Source organism: Rana temporaria, chromosome 3 (genome assembly GCF_905171775.1).
Source record: "Rana temporaria chromosome 3, aRanTem1.1, whole genome shotgun sequence".
NCBI classification, from domain to species: Eukaryota; Metazoa; Chordata; class Amphibia; order Anura; family Ranidae; genus Rana; species Rana temporaria.
This window is the reverse complement of record NC_053491.1, coordinates 386,664,906-386,687,771: the sequence shown is the minus strand read 5'-3', so window position 1 is coordinate 386,687,771 and position 22,866 is coordinate 386,664,906. Positions and strand designations below refer to the sequence as shown.

Sequence of the window (22,866 nt, the reverse complement as noted above, 5' to 3'; positions counted from 1 at the left end):
ACTCCTCCTTTAATTAAAAATCTCAAAATACATGCCACAGCAAAAAACAGCACAACAAAAGAAAAGCTGACGTTTCGCACTATGCCTTAGTGCTTCTTCATAGTAACTCCCAGTACTGTGGTCATCAGAAAACAGACAACCAGGAAGTGTCCAGAACAGAGAAGAATTACAGCAACATCAGAGCAAAAACTAACACGAAACTAGGATTGTAGTAAGGTAAAGGAAGCTATTTAGCTAAAAAAAGAATTTCCTTTAGTGACCCTTTAAATTTTGATCATTTTTCCCCACAAATAGAGCTTTGTTTTGGTGGTATTTGATAGAGATAATATATATATATATATATATATCTCCATATATATCCATCTGCGCTATAAACAAAGAAAGACAGACAATAAAAAAAAAAAAAAAAAAACACTTTTTGCTATAATAAATATCCCATTTTTGTTTAAAAACAATCTTTTCCCTTTAGTTTAGGCCAATATGTATTCTTCTACATATTTTTAGTAAAAAGCAATAAAGCGTATATTGACTGGATTGCGCAAAAAGTTATAGCGTCTACAAAATAGGGGATATAATTATGGCATTTTTATTTTTTTTAAAAGCAACAGCGGCGATCTGCGATTTTTATCATGAGTGCCACATTGCGGACGGACACTTTTGACACTATTTTGGGACCATTGGCATTTATACAGCAATCAGTGCTATAAAAATGCACCGATTACTGTATAACTGGCATGGAAGGGGTTAACACTAGGGGGGGTGATCAAGGGGTTAAATGTGTTTCCTAGGGAGTGATTCTAACTGTTGGGGGCGGGGACTCACAAGGGGAGGAGACCGATCAGTGTTCCTCTGTACTGGGAACACACAGATCGATTTCCTCTAACCTCACAGGACATGGATCTGTGCGTTTACACACACAGATTCACGTCCCTGCTCTGTGATGAGCAATAGCGGGTGCCTGGTAGACATCATATGACGGCCGCCCAAAGGGACAAAGGGTTCCTGCGGCCATCATTACCATGGTGCGGTACAGAAGTGGTTAAATAACAGCAATTCAGAATGAAAATTACTGTCCCTGTGTTCAGTTTATCAGGAAAACTGTTTGAGTCGAAGACCAAGAACTGTCAATCACATCAACGCTGATTGCGCAGTTCTCGGTCTTCACTGAGCAGAGAGCAGTGACTGTCAGTTACCGTCGCTCTTCACTGCCCTTCCAGTGCTCACTGGAGCGCTGAGCTGTGGAGGGGATGGCAGCAGCTGGCACGGGCTCTCAACAATGGGCTGAGTGGCTGAGCCAGCTTCCGTTTAGGCACCTGGGTGGATCCTTACATTATTGTTGGGATCCGTGCAAAGGCTGGACCGGTGTAGTGTCACAGTTTGCTGCCTATCCTAGAATGCTGCGGAAGTCACGTGGCGGCCAACTGTGCATGCGCGATGCGTTCCAAACGCAAGTGCGATGCGTTCCAATGGATTTTCGACAGTACACACCAGCGAACCCGGCATTCAGGGCGACGTGGATTTAGAGGAAAGTGGCCAGTCGGCCTCACTTCGCTCGGAAGGCTCGCTCCGCTCGCTCGGCCTCCTGGCTCTTATTTTAACATCCTCCAATCCACGGGGATGTTAAGGAAAGAGCCTAGATGCCGACTGAGGTTTCACTGGTGTGCACTGTCGTGAATGCATTGGAACGCATCGCATTTGCGTTTGGAACGCATCGCGCATGCGCAGTTGGCCGCCACGTGACTTCCGCAGCATTCTAGGATAGGCAGCAAACTGACAATACACCGGCACTATGACGTCAGCTGACAGCAGGCTATAACTTACAGTCAGCTGAATGTGGGTCACAGGAGTGCAGAACTACATACTCCTGTGACCCACAAGAGAAGTATGACCAAAAGAGCTTTGCCCATACTTTTCTTTTAATCTGTAGGACTGAGTGATCAGTTTGATAATGTGTTGTGCACAGTGCAAGTGATGCAGAAGCAGGAAAGGATCCAACAATATTATGCCCAAGGAAGGTGCTTCTGCTGCCTCTGTCAGGCCTTTAAAATGCGTATCTTAGGCTTGTCACACACATTGCAATCTGACCATACAATCTCTGTAAAGTCAACTTTAGATCTACCAAAACTATTTAATATGAAGACATGCTTAAACTACCCCACCAATTTGCAACCGAATAACCAGGCCCTTGTACTACATACAGCACTTGGTGGATCTGAAAGACATTGTACAATCAGATTGTAACATGTGTGGTGAGGTTTATGCCTCACAAGCCAATTTGCATTTACTGAGTGCAAAATAATTTCGTTACAGACAATAAATGAATGGGTTTAGCCCTGATTACTGATAAAGTAGGAGAAAATCCATTTTAAATTAACCCTTCTATGAGAGACTTAAGCTGTGATTACTGACCTCCACTCAAAATGCTAATTTACTGGCTGTCATACTGAGATTTCCAAGGCTTCAATTTACTCTGATCAGAGACCAGTATGAAGATAAGGTGTTCTGGAACATGCAAGCAGATTAAACAGACAGGATTCAGGTCAGCGACTCAAGAGGTCCCGATTCATCGAGCTCCAATGGCATTTAAGGCAGTGGCGGCTGGTGCTCAATTTTTGGGGGGGCGCAAACGTAAATAAAAAAAAAAAAAAAAAAAAAATCGCAGCCTCACTGTGCCCATCAAATGCAGCCACTGTGCCATCAATTGTCACCACTGTGCCATGCCATCAAACGCAGCCACTGTGCCATCAATTGTCACCACTGTTCCATGCCATCAATCCAGGGCTGTGGAGTCGGAGTCGAGGAGTCGGAGTCGGGGGAAATTTTGGGTACCTGGAGTCGGAGTCGGCAAACAATGCACCGACTCCTACTAAATTTAGATTGGAATAAAAAAAAAAAAAAAGCAAGTTTAAATGTCCCAATTCACAAAAAGTTATAATTAATGACTTCTCTACTGTAAGAATAAAGACCAATGCATGCAGTGCCTCACGTAACCGCAAAACGAACACGTTAAGTGACCGTGAAGAAGCATGCTTTTCATGTGCTTCACTATATGGCACGCAACGCACAATTAGGAGCTGCAATACTTATACTTTCCATAGTGTTGTGTTCTGCTTTTACAGGGAACGCATGTTAGAGAACCAGTAAGTGTCCAAATAACAAAATTCCAACAGGAGTTTTATAAAGCACTAAAAGAAGTTGAAAAGTATGATCGCTCATCAAAACGTACTGTTGAAGCCATCCTTGTTTATCCAGAGATCGTTAGTGATGTGGCCAGAATAGTTACTGCAATGCCACCCACCCAAGTCCGTGTCGAAAGATTATTTTCAGCCCTAAAAATAATAAAGTCTGACTTAAGAGCCTCTATGAAAGAGGATCTGGCAGAGGCAATTCTCTTCCTTAGAACTCTACATTGAATTGATTTGCATTTGCTAAGCCTAGAACTACATTTCAAGATTAATATAAACCATTTCTAGGTTTTACAGATTTTGTTTTTGGTTCATTATAGATAAGCTTTGTTTTTGTTCTAAAACAACCAAATAATGTGGTTTGTATTTTTGAACTGGTAAAGATCCTGTTCCTGATGTTTATGCCTGCTGCTACTATCCAGTCACTTGATTGTTTTCATTGTGTTTGTCTTTTGCTCAAACTGTGCAATACAGTAGACTGTTGGCTTCCCAGCCAGTAGTCTTGTGGTAGGTTGCGTTTCTTTCCCTCAAGGACTGTATAAAATACATTTACATATTAATACAGAGGAGTCGGAGTCGGGGAGTCGGAAGTACATAAAACTGAGGAGTCGGAACATTTATCTACCGACTCCACAGCCCTACATCAAACGCAGCCACTGTGCCATCAATTCGCACTGTGCCATGCCATCAAATGCAGTCACTATGCCATGCCATCAAAGGCAGCCACTGTGCCATGAATTGTCACCACTGTTCCATGCCATCAAATGCAGTCACTATGACATGCCAAACGCAGCCACTGTGCCATGCCATCAAACACCGCCACTGTGCCATCAATTGTCGCCACTGTGCCAATTGTCACCACGTGCCCATTGATGTCACTGTGCCATTTAATTGTCGCCACTGTGCCTATTGATGTCACTGTGCCCTTTAATTGTCGCCACTGTGCCCATTCATGCTGTTGTGCCAATTGTCCCCATCGATGTCACTGTGCCCTGTAAAATGCCCCCCCCCCGCCACTTACCTTTACTGGAGTCAGCCATCCACGTCCTTGACCCTCGACGTCTTCTCCCTCCCTCGATGACGATTCAGCCAATCAGGTTACCGGTAGCCCGAACTGGCCAACCTGATTGGCTGAGACGCCTGTCAGTCTTATCCAAGGAACGCACCCCCCGTGCGTTCCGAGGATTAGCTTGCAGGGACCCGAGGGCTGTACTCAGAAAGCCTATCGGAGCCGCTGGCTCTGATAGGCACTTCCGTACAGCCAACCAGCTGCCGTTATTCAGATGGTCGGCGCCTCATGTCCGGCCATCTGAATAGAACAGCGGCAGCGGCGACAATAACATTGATTAACGCATTGCACGAATCTATGTTGTTATTAGACTCAGTGGCGGTGAGAGCCAGAGGGGGCGGCGCTCCAGCGCCCTCTATGGACGAACCGCCACTGATTTAAGGCATGCTATGACATACAATAATATTGACCACAAGGCCATTTTAGCAAACTTTTTTCGCGCCGTTTTTCACACATCAGCCTCTGGATGCTAAAGCAATCATTGGACAGTTAATTGGCGCAGCTCTCCATTTTTTAGTCTGTTTATTTTGTGTGTTATTCCACTAGAGTTGCTGCCTTTTTGTGTTTCTTCTATATCCAAGCGCAGTTTTTCTTGTTTTAATAGAGAACAGCGCTCTTTGGCACAGCACTGGATGAAGACTGGGCTATAAGGGGGGGGGGTGGGGGGGGGGGGGGGGGGGGGGGGGGGGGGCAAACAACCACTGTAATTCCAAGAAGTTCACTCACTTGAATATTACCTTTTCTTAAAACATACTATATATATATTATATATAATATATATATATATATATATATATATATATATATATATATATATATATATATATATATATATATATATTGCGGTGCGTCCATTAAGGGTGCATTGGGCACTGCCCCCTTTCTCCTCTCTACCCCCTCTAAGCTTACTTACCGACCAGCTCGCAGACAACCAATTAAACCTGTCTAACAGTGCGTTAAAAACAGGGGTTTAGTCCGCACGCATTTGCAAATACATGCGTAAGCCACAGAACCTCACCACGGCACCCTCGTATCTGTGGTACCCAACGCTAACTAATAAGTGTCCCCACAGATATCAGAGTGCCATGGCGAGGCTGCGTGGCTTACGCATGCATTTGCAAACTCGTTTTTAACGCATACCGTTAGACAGGTTTAATTGGTTGTCTGCGAGCTGTTCAGTAAGTAAGGCCTCCCTTTAACACTGGGGCAGAGGCGCTTTACTGTGAATTTTGCAGCACTATTCGGCAGCTAGTGGGGCACCATTATCCCTGCTAGCGGCCGAGAAAGGGTTACAACCACCGCAAAGCATCTCTGCAGAAGCGATTTGCCGGCGGTACAGCCGCGGTGCCCATTGATTTCAATGGCCAGGAGTGGTGGAGGAGCGGTATGCACACCGCTACTTTTCCGCTTCAAAGATGCTGCTAGCAGGACTTTTAACGTCCTGCTAGCGCACCGCTCCAGTGTGAAAGCTCTCGGGGCTTTCACACTAGAGACAGCAGTGGCTGTTTCAGGCCGCTTTGCAGGCGCCATTTTTAGCGTTATAGCGCCTGCAAAGCAACCCAGTGTGAAAGGGGTCTAAGCTTGTTCCCCCCCCCCCCCCCCCATGAATTCATCAATGGCCCGGTTTATATCTTCCAATGCTGCTTACTGCGATGGCCAGCTATAGATGGGGGCAGTGTATCACTGCCCCTATTGGATGCCTAGCAGACCAAGAAGAGATGCATGGAGGACAGCATGGCGGACACAGGAGCCATCCCACAGCTCGCCGCCGTCACCCGCTGCCTGACCTGCCACATTAGATGGGGTAAGTTTCGGGGCAGGTGACACAGAGGCTGCAACTGATGGGGCACCAGCGAGGCTGCAACTGATGGGGCACCAGCGAGGCTGCAACTGATGGGGCACCAGCGAGGCTGCAACTGATGGGGCACCAGCGAGGCTGCAACTGATGGGGCACCAGCGAGGCTGCAACTGATGGGGCACCAGCGAGGCTGCAACTGATGGCTTTTTTTCAGTATTTTTCAGTTTGTTTGCGCCCCCAAAAAATGTTGAGCACCAGCTGCCACTGATATATATCACTCATATACATTGGGGTTATTTACGAAAAGGCAAATCCACTACAAGTGCACTTGAAAGTGCAGTCGCTGTAGATCCGAGGGGGACATGTAAGGAACATAAAACAGCATTTTAGCTTGCACGTGATTAGATAATAAAATCAGCAGAGCTTCCCCCTCATTTCAGATCTACCCCTTAGGTTTACAGCGACTGCACTTCCAAGTGCACTTTCATTCCATTTTTAAGTGCACTTGTAGTGCAAAGTGGATTTGCCTTGCGTAAATAACCCCCATTGTTCCTAGCTATAAGAGGACTACAGAATGCCTGCCCCCATGTTATGGAGATATGGTGGGCGGCGTTCTGTAGTCATGTCTCAGCTCAGGGTGGCAATGTGGTTTCTCCATAGATAATAGCACAGTGAGTAAGTGCCAGCACCCAAGGACAGGAAAGGTGTTACTGGCAGGATCACCAAGAAAAAAAAAAGGAAAACTAATACAGCCACAATATCCAAGAATCGAAGGGGGCGGGGCGGTGTAAATATCTAAGCATAAACTTGATTAATCAGAACCGTAATGTTCTTCGCAATGGTCGGCTCTCTTATAACAAATCCTCGCCCCGCTCATATTCCAGCAGTGAATGTATACAGCTCTTATAAACTTATCACAAGAATAAAATGCATAGCAAGATTTCTTTTTTTTCCCCCCAGACAGTGATCTGCAATCCAGAATCCAACTATTTTCAGCTTGTTGAAAAAAAATCCGACCAGCTTCTGGATTTCAGTCCCTGATCACAAATCTGATTTCTCTAAAGAGTCACATTGTTTTGTGACAAATAAAAAACAACAACTGTGGTTTCGCTTTGACTCAAACGTGCCATGCTGATGACTTTGTGAACTTTCATGTTCTGTGCGGAAAGTGACAAGTCAGGGTCACAGACAGGAGAAGGGACTTTAGTGCAGGAGAGGGAGGGGTGGGGACAAGAGGTAGGTCAGGGGACAAGAAGGGGTGAGGAAGGAATCAGGGGACCACTTAGCTGATTAGAGAGCTTACCTTTTTTCCTCGCCATTGTATGTCATGCAGAAACTTGCTGATGTGTCACATGATCAGGAAATGCAAACACAGGTAGGCGAGTAAGCAGACTTCAGTAGGGAGGGGCAAGGGTTAACATGATCAGTTACACAGGAAAGGGGCGGGGCCTGATCTCTGACCTGCAACCTGTTTGGACAAGGTGAGGAAATCTGAGGATTCCCAGTGGCTGCATAGCAAGCCGGTACACAATACACACTAGAATGACTGTACAAAGCAGCCTGCCATTCCTAAACTCTCCCTTTTAAAGTGCCAGATGCCTGGATGTCACTTTCATTGAACAGTTAGGTGCACTGACTCTCCTCTGATATCAATGGCTGCATACTTGTGACACTGAAAATAGCACAGCCAGGCAAAAAGCATTTTCAGATAGAGTCTCTAGTGATGAAATGACAAATCCAATCATGCCTCTGGGAGACCTGCCTGTGGCCATCAAGAGGCTTGCAATGCCTTATGGGACTTGTAGTTCTACAAAAGCTGGAGTGCCAACCTCTGCCATTGCAAAATAATGTTACTTTTGCAGGAGTTGTCATACATGACCGGATTTCTTATACAAATAAATTAGGCGCGGTTAATAAAGTATTTTTTTTTTTTGTGTGTGTGAATATTGCTGCATGCATGAAATAAACAAGTTCTATGCATTGTTATGGCAGCTGCCCCAAATCACTCTAAAAGCCATATGCAATAGTTTCTATTATTGTCCGATAATCTGCAACAGAACTTCTGCCAATGCCCCAAGTGAAAAGGATTCAGAGCCTCCGTTCTAGGGGTGCAACGGATCAAAAAAACTCACGGATCGTTCCTCGGATCAGAGTCATGGATCGGATCATTTTTCGAATCACCACCATATATACTATACTGTAGTCCCCACATCATCTCCCCCACTGAAACATCCAAATCTCCCCCCCCCCCCACTGAAACATCCAAATCCCACCCCCCCCCCCCACTGAAACATCCAAATCTCACCCCCCACTGAAACATCCAAATCTCACCCCCCCACTGAAACACCCAAATCTCACCCCCCCACTGAAACACCCAAATGTCCCCCCCCCCCCACTGAAACACCCAAATGCCCCCCCCCCCCACTGAAACCCCCAAATGTCCCCCCCCCCCACTGAAACCCCCAAATCTCCCCCCCCCACTGAAACCCCCAAATCTCCCCCCCCCCCACTGAAACCCCCAAATCTCCCCCCCCCCCACTGAAACCTCCAAATCTCCCCCCCCCCCACTGAAACCTCCAAATCTCCCCCCCCCCACTGAAACATCCAAATCTCCCCCCCACTAAAACCTCCAAATCTCACCCCCCCACTGAAACACCCAAATCTCACCCCCCCACTGAAACACCCAAATGTCCCCCCCCCCCACTGAAACACCCAAATGTCCCCCCCCCCCACTGAAACACCCAAATGTCCCCCCCCCCACTGAAACACCCAAATGTCCCCCCCCCCACTGAAACCCCCAAATCTCCCCCCCCCCCCACTGAAACCCCCAAATCTCCCCCCCCCCCCCACTGAAACCTCCAAATCTCCCCCCCCCCACTGAAACCTCCAAATCTCCCCCCCCCCCCACTGAAACATCCAAATCTCCCCCCCACTAAAACCTCCAAATCTCCCCCCCCCCCACTGAAACCTCCAAATCTCCCCCCCCCCCTGAAACCTCCAAATCTCCCCCCCCCCCACTGAAACCTCCAAATCTCCCCCCCCCCACTGAAACATCCAAATCTCCCCCCCACTAAAACCTCCAAATCTCCCCCCCCCCCACTGAAACCTCCAAATCTCCCCCCCCCCACTGAAACCTCCAAATCTCCCCCCCCCCCACTGAAACCTCCAAATCTCCCCCCCCCCCACTGAAACATCCAAATCTCCCCCCCCCACTAAAACCTCCAAATCTCCCCCCCACTAAAACCTCCAAATCTCCCCCCCACTAAAACCTCCAAATCTCCCCCCCACTAAAACCTCCAAATCTCCCCCCCACTAAAACCTCCAAATCTCCCCCCCACTAAAACATCCAAATCTCCCCCCACTAAAACATCCAAATCTCCCCCCACTAAAACATCCAAATCTCTCTCACTTTATAAACATTAATCACCATTTCCAACCCAATTGTTTGGGTAAACTGCAGTATGAAAGCAGCCTTATAGGAGGGTTAGGACAGTAAGGGCTTGTTTACTTTTGTGGTTTGGGGGGGTGGTAAAACTCCATAGTTCATTGTGACCCGCAACCGGTTACCAAATCACTTAAAGCGGAGCTCCACCCAAAAGGGAAAGTTCTGCTTTAATCACTCTTTCCACCCCCCCCCCCCAATGTCATTTTGGGGGGCTCAGGTACCTAGTTTTGACAGGTACCTGCTCCCACTTCCGCTTGAGCCACCTAGTTCTCCTCTCCCCCTCCTTGCAATCTTCTGGTACTCATCACAGGTCCCAGAAGATTACCTGTCCAATGGGGAGGCAGCGACTCACACATGTGCAGTGCGCACCCGGCTATGAAGCCTCAAGCGGTCAAAGCAGGGAGAGAAGTGAGGGCTCGGGCAGCCGCATTGCTGGACCGCGGGACAGTCAGCAGCTACTTTCACACGGACGGACCATTCAGTTTTGACGGCGGACCTGAACGGCCGCTCCATGCATCTCTATGGAGCGTCGGATGTCAGCGGAGACATGTCCGCTGACATCTGACCCGATCCGCTAAAAACAGACGTATGGGGATACGTCCTCATCCGTCCATGGCGGATCGGATAAGATCTGAGGAAAAACGGACATGCTGTCCGTTTATCAGATCTCTCCATAGGAGACAGCGGCGCCCAACAAGCCCCTCCCCGCTCAGTGAGCAGAGAGGAGCTTGTCATGCGTCGGCTCAGCGGACAGATCTCCCCCCCCCCCCCCTTTTTTTTGAAGTTATCACATTCCCGCTGTTCTCAGCTGCATAAGAGCTGGGGGAGGAAATGCAGAAGCACACTGAGCTTCCCAGTGAATGGCTGTGCAACGCAGGCGTGTCAGGACAAGTCTGATCATTGGAGGAGAGTACACGAGTTTGCAGCACAGCTAGAGAACTGACCACGCTGTGCTCTCCTGCTTAGTGTAGTCAGTTTTAAATAGAAAGACAGGAACACCAGGGATTTCACACAAAGGAAGCAATACAAAGAGAACAGGATACTTTATCATGCAAGTACAGCAGGCACATATCAGGAATATGTAGGGTTGGGGTAACAAACGCTTTAATGGATCTCATGGATTTCAAGTCATTAATAATGAGAAAACATCTTTACCTGTAAATGAAAGCTCAGTAGGGGTTGATGGATGGGAGGGTAAAGCTACATACATACACACATCAGCAGCCAGGGGCAATTTCCCACAAGAATCAGCAGATTCTTACCAGCAGGTCTATACGTTGTATGCACAATGTGTGCGACCAGCGTCTGTCAGATCTGTACCCTGCACAAATGAATGCCCAGCGTCGCCTCTGTTCCCATGCATCCTCTCACCTGAGCTGTTATATGTGAACAGAGCCCAGTGCCGATCTTGACCTCCCTGGGGTCCTAAGCAAAATGACATGTCACATTAAAGTTGAGAAGCGGGGGAGGGGGTGTTCTGCTGTCGGAAATGACATCTTACATTAAAGTGAGAAGCAGGAGGGTGCGGACTTCTTACCTCTTCTCCCATGCAGCCAGCAAGTTGAGAAGCGGGGTGAGGGGAGGAAAATGACTTCTCACCCGGTGGGGCCTCTAGTAATTTGGGGGGCCCTCCGCAGCTTTGCGGGGCACTAAGCGGCTTGCATAGTGAGCCTATAGGGCAGATCGGCCCTGACAAAGCCTTTGACTGAACCTGGATGCAGACAGCGTGCGTCTAGGGTCGGCGTTTCTGCAGAGTTTTAATCGCACAAACTCGCCGCAGCTGATCTGCCAGTTTGTATGCAGCCATAGCGCAGAGCATCGCTGCGTTCAGTGTTTAGCCGCCTCTGAATGCACAAAAATATCCACACCCCATCACCCGTGTGAATGTAGCCTTAGGCCTGATTCGCACCTATGCAGGTTGCAGTTTGCATATTCCAAGTGTATTTTGCGTTTTTCAATACACAAATTTTCCATTCATTGAAGTCTATGGAACCAAAAACCAGGAAAAGTCCCTTTCCATAAAATGCACATATGTGAACCTGACCCATAGGAGACCATGTTTAATGGACTGTAGTGTGTTTCTACAAAACTGAAAGCGCTCTAAAAAATGCATAAGTGTGACCCAGGCCTTATAATTGACAACATTTTACTCACAGCAGCAGCACCACAGCCAAACCATTGTGCAGGAAGAGGAAACCTGAAATCTGTTACTTCCACAGTCCTCCCAGGTCTAATTATAGCCCCACCCACTCACTCACAGCCAATAGACACCCAGATTAAACTGAGTGCTTTGCGTTGAACAAAATGAAGTTTAATGGAGATTTGACTGCCTGGGGTTCAGAGCCTGTTCACACCTGCGGCCACGCTTCACGCTGCAACACACAGCTGTTGGCATGGTGATGGTACATTGTAATGCCACTAACCTCCCATTCACATTGACTGCGGCTTTGAAATCGCATGAGAGACTTCAAAGTCATCTGCGTGGCTTCATGCAGATATGTCTACTCAAGTCACACCTAAAATCGCAAAAACGTACGGGAGGAACTACGGCACTGCAAAGTCAGCATTGCATGAATTTGAACAAAGCCATTACCGGCAATAGGGTGCAACCTGACATGCAATTTAAGCTGTCAAATAGCGTGACAAATTGCGCCAATGTGAACGGAGGCTAAGGGCCCTTTCACACCGAATGCAGTTGGATGCATTTTGAACTGCACTCTAACTGGATGGAAAATCCTAAATAATGGTAATCCTACAGTATGGGTATAGTTCATTGCATTGCAGTTCAGCACAGTTAAAAAAAAAGTAGAGCTTGCTGCATTTTTCTGCACCGCAAATGCAGGGAATGCACCACAAACGCACTTCAAATGCACCGCGCCATGCTCCTTAAACGCAGCGCAAAACGCATTCAAGCACGCTTCAAATGCATGTCAAAATTGTACAGCTATGTGCAGTTTCTGGTGTTAATCGGCCCTTTGAATAAATGCGCATGTAATGTGCACGTTTCGTTAAAGCGCGCAGTAAGGTGGACATTACCGCAACACCATAGTGCGTTTGGCCCTTTTGCACAGAGCTGCTTTCTCCTCCCCTCGCATTAACGCCACTGCTTGGAAATGACTAAAATATCCTGGCAGTGAAGCTTTTTAGAGATAAAGCAAAACAGCTGAACAACTGCTGCATCCGTCCTCACTGATGCACCCAAAGCAGATGCCTTCTTTGCCTACCCCTCAGCCCAGCCGTGAGCACTGAGGCTCGATTTACACTAATGTGTTTTTTTATGCAATTTGCAAAAATGCAGAGATTTTTTTTTAACATGAGTTCCTATGGAACACGTTCACATCAATGCATTTTTGTGCCTCTGCATTTTTGGAAAGGGTCAGGGACTTTTTTTCCCGCAAAATGCAGCATTTTGCATGTAATAGACTTCAATAGACCCGCATTAAAAACGCAAGTAACGCGTTTTTACCACGATTTTGCTACAATTTGTGTTTTTTCTTTTTAGCTGTACATTTGCTGTATATAACTGGTTGCTAAGGAGGGGGCCGGGGAGCTTTCGCTCTTCTTCTTTCTCCTGTGTTCTTTCTCCTGTGTTCCTTCTCCAGTGTTCTTCTTCCTCTGCTGCCGCTCCCGCTGCATTCTGCTGATCTGTCCATGCCGATATCAAGCATTTCTTAGATAAAGACGGGGGCGTGGCCATCAGATGACGTCATCCAGAGGTCCTGCCCCTTGTGACGTCACCACCCGGGGCATGATAGGTCTGTGACGTCACAAGGGACAGGACCTCTGGATGACGTCATCTGATGGCCACGCCCCCGTCTTTATCTAAGAAATGCTTGATATCGGCATGGACAGATCAGCAGAAAGGGTGTGGCATACGGATGACATCATCCGATGGCCACGTTCCCATCATTATCTAGGATTTTCTTCACAATTTTGTTTAGCCGTCAATTCTTTTTTTTTTACATCGCGGTACAAACGCGTGTCCAAAAACGTTTAAAAGCAACATGCATAGATGTGAATCCAGCCTAATACATGAAAATGCATAAAGCATTCTGTGGTCTCATGCACAGCCAAATTCACACTGCCGGAGCAGCTTTGATAGCCAGTTAAGTTGCATCTGTTAATTTTACATGATGACCTGGTAAGTATGGTGAGAATGCAGCGCTGAGACAGGTTGAAGAACATGCTATACTGCCAATCTAGACTTTTTTAAACTTTGGATATAGCGGGGTAGGGTATGTATCTGTCCATATGTCCATGTCCTTGTTCCTGCAGAGGATTTGCCCTAATTTCCTTTCCCAGTAAAACCAGGTGTTAAATTGCCACAGATGATGTCACCTGGTAAGGAAGTAAGAGAATCACTCTAATGGGGACATGGGTAGGATGACCACGTGTCCCGGGCATCTTCATTCCAGGACAATACAGCGTCCCGGAATGAAACTGACACAGCCACCCCCCCCCCCCCCGGGCCAATCTGATGCCCCCAATAAAGGCCGCCACGTCACCGCTTTACTCACTGACAGTACTTGTCCTGACCGGGAATGCCTGGAGGAGCACAATCCCCGCCCCCTGCTTGTAATTGGAGAAATCATAAATCCCGCCTCTTGTGTCCAATCACTGTGCTGTGATTCGTTACAGCACAAGCTGATTTTTGGGAAGGGAGGGTGTCCCTGAATGGTAGTTTGGAAATGTGGTCACCCTAGACATGGGTAGGAATACAAATCTGACACTTGCTTTATCCCTTCCCCACACTATTATTTTTTAGGTCTCCATTGAAGATTTCCCTTCATTGTCTATTCCGGTGATGGGGGACAGGAAGTAAAGGGAAATCTCCCAGAGGGAAAAAAAAGAAACCTAACAATTGGCTGGAGTGAGACTTTATCCTTTAGCGCTAAGATTCCAACAATAACTCGGATGTTACTTAGGAAGACAGAAAAGGGAAGTGATTTTCGCAATTTCGCAATTATTTTCAGTTTACCGATCAGGTGACAGAAATAGACATCCAATGAAGTAATAATGATGGAGGTTAACATGAAATATGACTAAACCTGAGAAATTTCTTGTGAAAAAAAAAAAAAAACCTGAGAACACATGATCTCCAGATTGTGAAAGTACAACACGGCCTCTAATCTGTTGCATCACAGCAACTAAAGTTGCCAGAACTTTAATTGTATCGTTTTGTAATACATTTTTTTGATTAAGTTAAAGTGAAAGAAAAGGCGAATAAGTATTCTAAAGGCTTGATCTCACTGGCGGTTGGAGGGGAGGTAAAACCCTGCAGTTGAGCTGCACTTTTACTGCCCCCAACAATTACCCCCCCCCCCATTTACTGGCAGAGGCAGCGGTCAGGGGTGTGCACATGCCACGGCAGGAAATATCCCCTTGTCACCTTGAAAGTAGGGCTGCTCTGCAAGCACCCTGCAACCACATGTTGCAGAAATTGAGATCCATTGTGGAGGAGCGCAGACTTACACAGGGGAGCTGGAACTGCAGGTTCACGTGAGTAAAAAAGGTAAGTATTGAGATCTTTTATACAGGCTGTACAGCATAAGTAGGAGGAGGTGGGAGGGAATGTTTTTAAAAATACTTGTCTTTGAGGCCAGGTTCACACCGTTTAAACCGCATCCAATACGCAGAACATTTCTAAATACATTGTTTTCAATGAGGCTGGTTCACATATGTGCAATGCATTTGCACTGCGCATTGTCGGAAAACCGTGTGCGTTTTTTAGGCATTGCGGTGCGGCTCAGGTGCGAATTCAGGCCCATTATCTTCTATGGGTACGCAGCTAATTCGCAGATGTGTTCATTTCTCTTCAGGATTTGTCTCATTCAGCTCAATACACTTCCCCCCTCCCCCTCCCCTCTCCCAGGTCTCCAAATTCGCAGCTAATCTGCAGCTAAAATGCAATGGATCTGCTGAACACTTCTCTTATCTCTCTGCAGAGATAAGAGAGCTGAAATTCGCACTGCACAAGTGTTATTCCGGCCTTAGTCTATCATACTACTTACTGTATGCTACCACTTTGAGCCTGGTTCACACTTATGCATTTTTAGTGCATTTTCAGTTTTGCAGAAACGCATGTCCATATAATAGACATCTGCAGTTCGTTTCGTACAAATCGAAAATTCGTACATTCGGAAGCATCCGAAATACAAATTGCTATACTTCCAAATTTTACGAAATACGAAATTTCATTGATGAATTTCGGATCCGAATTTCTTACAACGGTTGGAAACATGACTGGTGTTTTGTTGACCAATCAGAGGTTTTGTTCTGCTGCTGAGTGAGGGTTGGGAAAATTAGCTTTTTTAATATGGGAGTGGGAGACTGGTAGTCAATGGGAGATTCAGAATCAGACAAAATAAGAATGTTCATTAATATTGTTTTAATATTGTCATAATAATTACGATTATTTGTTATGATGAAGTTAAAAACCCAGGAAGTCAGCACAACACAGGGATGGTGGGAGCCCCTAATAATGAGCATAATGAGTGGACGACTGCCATTGGATTGAATACGAATTTTCATTGAATGTTCATTAACTTTATTATGAGGGGCTCCCACCATCCCTGTGCTGTGTTGACTTCTTGGGTTTTCTTATTCATCATAACAAATGTTCGTAATGGTTATGAAAAGTTAACAAACATTTGACGAAAATTCGTATTCAATCCAATGGCAGTCGTCGACTTATTATGCTCATTATGAGGGGCTCCCACCATCCCTGTGCTGTGCTCATGAGGGGCTCCCACCATCCCTGTTCTGTGCTGAGTTCATGCCGGGTTTGTTTGTAGCCCGTTAGTTCGTATTTTGAAATTGCACTGTATGGGGCAGATCCACAAACATCTGCCCCGGCGCATCGTATCTGAGATACACTACGCCGCCGTACCTTACCTGGCTTTGGTTCGAATCCATAAAGATTTTGCGCCGTAAGTTACGGCGGCATAGTGTATCTCAAGCGGCGTAACGGCGCGGAATTCAAATGCGGCGAGTAGGGGGCGTGTTTCATTTAAATGAAGCGCGTCCCTGCGCCTAACGAACTGCGCATGCTCCGTTCCTAAATTTTTCGCCGTGCATTGCGCTAAATGACGTCGCAAGGACATCATTGTTTTGACGTGGACGTAAATTACGTCCATCCCGATTTACGGACGACTTACGCAAACGGAAAAAAAAAATTCTAATTAAACGCGGGAACGACGGCCATACTTAACATAGCAGGTTTAACTATACGCCACGAAATACCAGCTTTAACTATACGCCGAAAATAGCCGACTAGAGACGACGTAAAAAAATTTGACGGTCGCTTGTACGTTCGTGGATCGTCGGAAATAGCTAATTTGCATACTCGACGCGGAAAACGGCGTGAATGCCACCCAGCGGACGCCGAAAAATTGCATCTTAGATCCGAAGGCGTACGAAGCCGTACGCCTGTCGGATCTAACCCAGATGCCGTCGTATCTTGGTTTGAGGATTCAAAACAAAGATACGACGCGGGAAATTTGAAAGTACGCCGGTGTATCAGTAGATACGCCGGTGTACTCGCTTTGTGGATCTGCCCCAAAGTGTACTTGGAAGTGCAGTCGCTGTAGATCCGAGGGGGACATGCAAGGTAAATAAAAAACAGCATTTTAGCTTGTACATGATTGGATGATAAAATCAGCAGATCTACCCCTCATATTAACAGCGACTGCACTTCCAGATACACTTTCAGTGCAATTTCAAGTGCACTTTTCACTTGTAGTTTGCACTTGTAGTGCAAAGTGGATTTGCCTTTCCTAAATAACCCCCAGTGTGATTTAGCAAGCAAAATGTCATCCAGATAAGGTTTACATCTATTATAAAGCAGAACTAGATTCAAAAAGTGAAGTCCTGCTGGTTGGCACCCCCTTCAGCATGTAATTGAGCAAGTGCCCCCGTTTACATCTGGTGTTTTGGGATCTCAGATAGAATCACTGCGATTCTGCCAGCAATCCCAAATCGCACTGCAATAGTGGCAAAATGCACCATGTGTATTTGGGTGCCATTCGATTTTATTGGCACCTAAGCAGGGCCCTCTGATTCCTCCTGTATTTAATTGTATTGTTACTGTACTGTATGCACTAACACTGTAAAGCACTGGGCAAACTGTTGGCGCTATATAAACCCTGTATAATAATAATAAACACGGTGCGGTTTGCCGCACGATAAATCGCAGGAGCTTCTTTTAGGCAACAAGCTTTGACCGGTGGCAATTTGCCGGCATTACAGGATTACCGGATGTATTTTGTTGTGCAAAAAATCACGGCAAAACCGCGCAGAGTTTAGGTGCCTTTAAAAATGAAGTGTGTTTTGCTTTTGCTACTATTGCAGTGCGGTTTCAGATCACAGGCAGAATGGCAGCGATTCTGCTTGTGATACCAAAACATCAAATGTAGATTGGGGCCCTTCAAGTTTTTTTTTGGGGGGGGGGGGCATTTTGGTCAGCATCCACTCCCACTTCCACGATCCTTACCTACACAAGGAGGATGTCCCTTGCCCCACCCCCTCTCTTCTCGCAGCCTCCTGGGACATGTGACATTTCCAAGGAGGCCGCAGGACCATTCCTAATGTGGTCCGTAAAATCGCACATGCGCAGTGGAAAGCCAGCTGTCGATCCTCAGGAAGCCACAGATGGCGGCACCAGTGATCCGTAGCGGTAAATCTGGCCGGACCGCAGGCACTGGTAAGTACCTGATTTTTAAAAGTCAGCAGCTATAGTATTTGTAGCTGCTGACTTAAAAAAAAAAAAACAAGCCGAAGTTCCTCTCTTTTATTATCAGTCCTGTTTGTATGGTTTTACAGCAGTGTTTGGAGGTTAGGTTGTGGGTGATTTAGGTGAGAATAGAAGGAAGAGGAAAGTGGAACTAAAGAGAGAAAATTGGAAACTTATACAAAAAGCCACAAGCTTTATGCCACGTTTAACATCAATCTGCAAGTTTCTTTTTTGATTTGTTCTTTTCTGCTCAATCTTACTTTAAATAAACTTTGGGCCAGATCCAGAGAGCAAGTACCCCAGCGTATCTACTGATACGCCGGTGTACTTTAAAATTTCCCGCGTCGTATCGTTATTTTGAATCCTCAAAACAAGATACGACGGCTTCTGGGTTAGATCCGACAGGTGTACGTCTTCGTACGCCTTCGGATCTAAGATGCAATACTTTGGCGTCCGCTGGGTGGCTGGTGCAAATTAGCGAATTACGACGATCCACGAACGTCGCATTTTCTAACGTTGTCTGTAGTCGGCGTATAGTTAAAGCTGGTATTTTGCGGGGTATAGATAGACTTGCCATGTTAAGTATGGCCGTCGTTCCCGCGTCGAAATTAGATTTTTTATTTTTTTTGCGTAAGTCGTCCATGAATAGGGATGGACGGAACTCACGTCTAAGTTCAAAGAATGACGTTGTTGTGACGTCATTTCGCGCAAAGCACGGCGGGAAATTTCGAAACGGAGCATGCGCAGTTCAATCGGCGCAGGGACGCGCTTAATTTAAATGAATCACGCCCCCTACCCGCCCAATTTGAAATCCGCCGCCAAAAATACACTACGCCGCCATAACTTACGGCGCAAAATCTTCCTGGATTCGACTTAGAGCCAGGTAAGATACGGCGGTGTAGCGTATCTCTGATACACTGCTCCTGGGCATTTCTATGTGTATCTGGCCCTTTGAGTTTTGAAGTCTCCTATAACCTTATCACAGGTTTCCACTGATTTTTACAGGGAAAGCCCAACTTCAGCCAAAACAATTTATTACTAGGTTGCTAAGCTTTGAAAGAGCAACTACGTCTATCCAACATATAATAGGCTGTATTCAGATCTGTAACAAAAAAGTATACTGATAAAGCGCTCTTGCACACGGACGCCTAAAAAAAAAAATGTTTTAGGTATTCAGGTGTTTTTTTTACTGAACTAAATAGAACCCATTGTTTTTAATGGACCTGTACATACAAGTGCGTAAACCTGCGCTGCATAAAGATTAGAACAAAAAAAAAAAACCTGCATTGCTAGACAGTATTTTACATACGTGTACGTGCATAGATGCACGAAAAAGTGCATATATGTACGTACAACACACAAGAAAAGCGACAACATTTTTTTCATGCGTGTACGCATAGGTGTGAAAACACGCATTTATTATACAGCCCATCTTAATTTCTTCCAGGAATCTGATGTTCATACATGAGTACCATGTGCAAGTATCCAAAAAGGCTGCATTTCTCATCGTGCACGAGCCCAAGAGTCAAACCAGCCTAAAGTCCCTTCCTTCCAGAAGTCTTTTAGAAATCCAAACTGCCAAAAATGACTCGAAAATTCAGATTCAGATTTGGCCACCGAAATCCAAATCGGCAGTGGCGGTGCATCCATAGTGGACTTGGAGTGCCGCCCCCTCCCTCCTGCACGCACCCATCACTCAACAATATCTATTGTCGCCGCTGCCGCCCACTTTTCAGGTGTCTGGCCCCCTGTTGAGCGCCGGCCATCTGAATAACAGCGGTGGGTGTGTTTTGGAAGTGCCTGATTAGAGCCAGAGGCCTGTGGGCTCTAATCGGCTTCCAAATGGTTAAACAGAAGGCACGCGGCTGTGCGTTCCCTGTTTAAACCATGCTGTGTTAGCGAATCTCTTCCCTAACACTGAGCCGCCTCTCAGCCAATCAGGTACACCGGGTCTGGTTACCAGTCACCTGATTGGCTGAAGCGACATCGAGGACGGGAGAAGACATCGAGGGAGTGTGGAGGAGGACGGCGCTGACCCGAGGAAGGTAAGTGCCGGGCTGGGGGGGAAGCTGGCTGCATTTGGGGACAAACTGGCTGCATTTGAGAGAAAACTGGCTGCATTTGGGGGAAAACTGGCTGCATTTTGGGGAAAACTGGCTGCATTTTGGGGAAAACTGGCTGCATTTGGGGACAAACTGGCTGCATTTGGGGAGAAACTGGCTGCATTTGGGGACACACTGGCTGCATTTGAGGGGAAACTGGCTACATTTGAGGGGACAAACTGGCTGCATTTGGGGATAAACTGGCTGCATTTGGGGACAAACTGGCTGCATTTGGGGGGAAACTGGCTGCATTTGGGGACAAACTGGCTGCATTTGGGGGGAAACTGGCTGCATTTGGGGGGAAACTGGCTGCAATTGGGGGGAAACTGGCTGCATTTGGGGACAAACTGGCTACATTTGGGGGGAAACTGGCTGCATTTGGGGACAAACTGGCTACATTTGGGGGGAAACTGGCTGCATTTGGGGACAAACTGGCTGCATTTGGGGGGAAACTGGCTGCAATTGGGGGGAAACTGGCTGCAATTGGGGGGAAACTGGCTGCATTTGGGGACAAACTGGCTACATTTGGGGGGAAACTGGCTGCATTTGGGGATAAACTGGCTGCATTTGGGGACAAACTGGCTGCATTTGGGGGGAAACTGGCTGCATTTGGGGACAAACTGGCTGCATTTGGGGGGAAACTGGCTGCAATTGGGGGGAAACTGGCTGCAATTGGGGGGAAACTGGCTGCATTTGGGGACAAACTGGCTACATTTGGGGGGAAACTGGCTGCATTTGGGGACAAACTGGCTACATTTGGGGGGAAACTGGCTGCATTTGGGGACAAACTGGCTACATTTGAGGGTCTGGTTACCAGTCACCTGATTGGCTGAAGCGACATCGAGGACGGGAGAAGACATCGAGGGAGTGTGGAGGAGGACGGCGCTGACCCGAGGAAGGTAAGTGCCGGGCTGGGGGGAAGCTGGCTGCATTTGGGGACAAACTGGCTGCATTTGAGAGAAAACTGGCTGCATTTGGGGGAAAACTGGCTGCATTTTGGGGAAAACTGGCTGCATTTTGGGGAAAACTGGCTGCATTTGGGGACAAACTGGCTGCATTTGGGGAGAAACTGGCTGCATTTGGGGACACACTGGCTGCATTTGAGGGGAAACTGGCTACATTTGAGGGGACAAACTGGCTGCATTTGGGGATAAACTGGCTGCATTTGGGGACAAACTGGCTGCATTTGGGGGGAAACTGGCTGCATTTGGGGACAAACTGGCTGCATTTGGGGGGAAACTGGCTGCAATTGGGGGGAAACTGGCTGCAATTGGGGGGAAACTGGCTGCATTTGGGGACAAACTGGCTACATTTGGGGGGAAACTGGCTGCATTTGGGGACAAACTGGCTACATTTGGGGGGAAACTGGCTGCATTTGGGGACAAACTGGCTGCATTTGGGGGGAAACTGGCTGCAATTGGGGGGAAACTGGCTGCAATTGGGGGGAAACTGGCTGCATTTGGGGACAAACTGGCTACATTTGGGGGGAAACTGGCTGCATTTGGGGATAAACTGGCTGCATTTGGGGACAAACTGGCTGCATTTGGGGGGAAACTGGCTGCATTTGGGGACAAACTGGCTGCATTTGGGGGGAAACTGGCTGCAATTGGGGGGAAACTGGCTGCAATTGGGGGGAAACTGGCTGCATTTGGGGACAAACTGGCTACATTTGGGGGGAAACTGGCTGCATTTGGGGACAAACTGGCTACATTTGGGGGGAAACTGGCTGCAATTGGGGGGAAACTGGCTGCATTTGGGGACAAACTGGCTACATTTGGGGGGAAACTGGCTGCATTTGGGGACAAACTGGCTACATTTGGGGGGAAACTGGCTGCATTTGGGGACAAACTGGCTACATTTGAGGGGGAAACTGGCTGCATTTGGGGACAAACTGGCTGCATTTGAGGGGGAAACTGGCTGCATTTGAGGGGGAAACTGGCTGCATTTGAGGGGGAAACTGGCTGCATTTGGGGACAAACTGGCTACATTTGAGGGGGAAACTGGCTGCATTTGGGCACAAATTGGCTGCATTTGGGGACAAACTGGCTGCAATTGGGGGGAAACTGGCTGCAATTGGGGACAAACTGGCTGCAATTGGGGGGAAACTGGCTGCAATTGGGGGGAAACTGGCTGCATTTGGGGACAAACTGGCTACATTTGGGGGGAAACTGGCTGCATTTGGGGACAAACTGGCTACATTTGAGGGGGAAACTGGCTGCATTTGGGGACAAACTGGCTGCATTTGAGGGGACAAACTGGCTGCATTTGAGGGGGCAAACTGGCGGTGTTTGATGGGCACAGTGGCTAGCAATTTATGTTTTTGGTTTTTTTTTTCCGTTTATTTGCGCCCCCCAAAATATTTTGAGCACCAGCTGCCACTAAAAATCGGTCTGAATGTTATTCAAAATTCAGGATCGATTCTTAGAAGATGCCTTTTTAATTCAGCTACAAATATGCGTTCACATTTTTTCTTTATGAACATATCCCATACAAATGAATACAGAACTGCACTCTTCTGAAATGTTGGCAAGCTTTT

The 22,866-nt window shown here is 47.1% G+C and overlaps 1 protein-coding gene across 3 annotated transcripts in view; it reads right to left on the bottom strand.

Annotated features, from left to right (window-relative positions):
• Positions 1-22,866, bottom strand: part of DENND2A (DENN domain containing 2A) — a 172,969-nt gene that overhangs the window by 45,163 nt on the left and 104,940 nt on the right. Inside the window, exon 1 of one of the 3 annotated variants that reach the window (XM_040345729.1) lies at positions 11,652-11,754. The exons of 1 other annotated variant lie outside the window; for it this stretch is intronic. In XM_040345729.1, the coding sequence (XP_040201663.1) occupies positions 11,652-11,676 (25 nt within the window). In that variant the 5' untranslated portion in view covers positions 11,677-11,754. Of the gene's footprint in view, positions 1-7,355; positions 7,463-11,651; positions 11,755-22,866 lie in introns of those variants that run through there. One more of the 3 variants, XM_040345731.1, reaches the window with a different exon arrangement.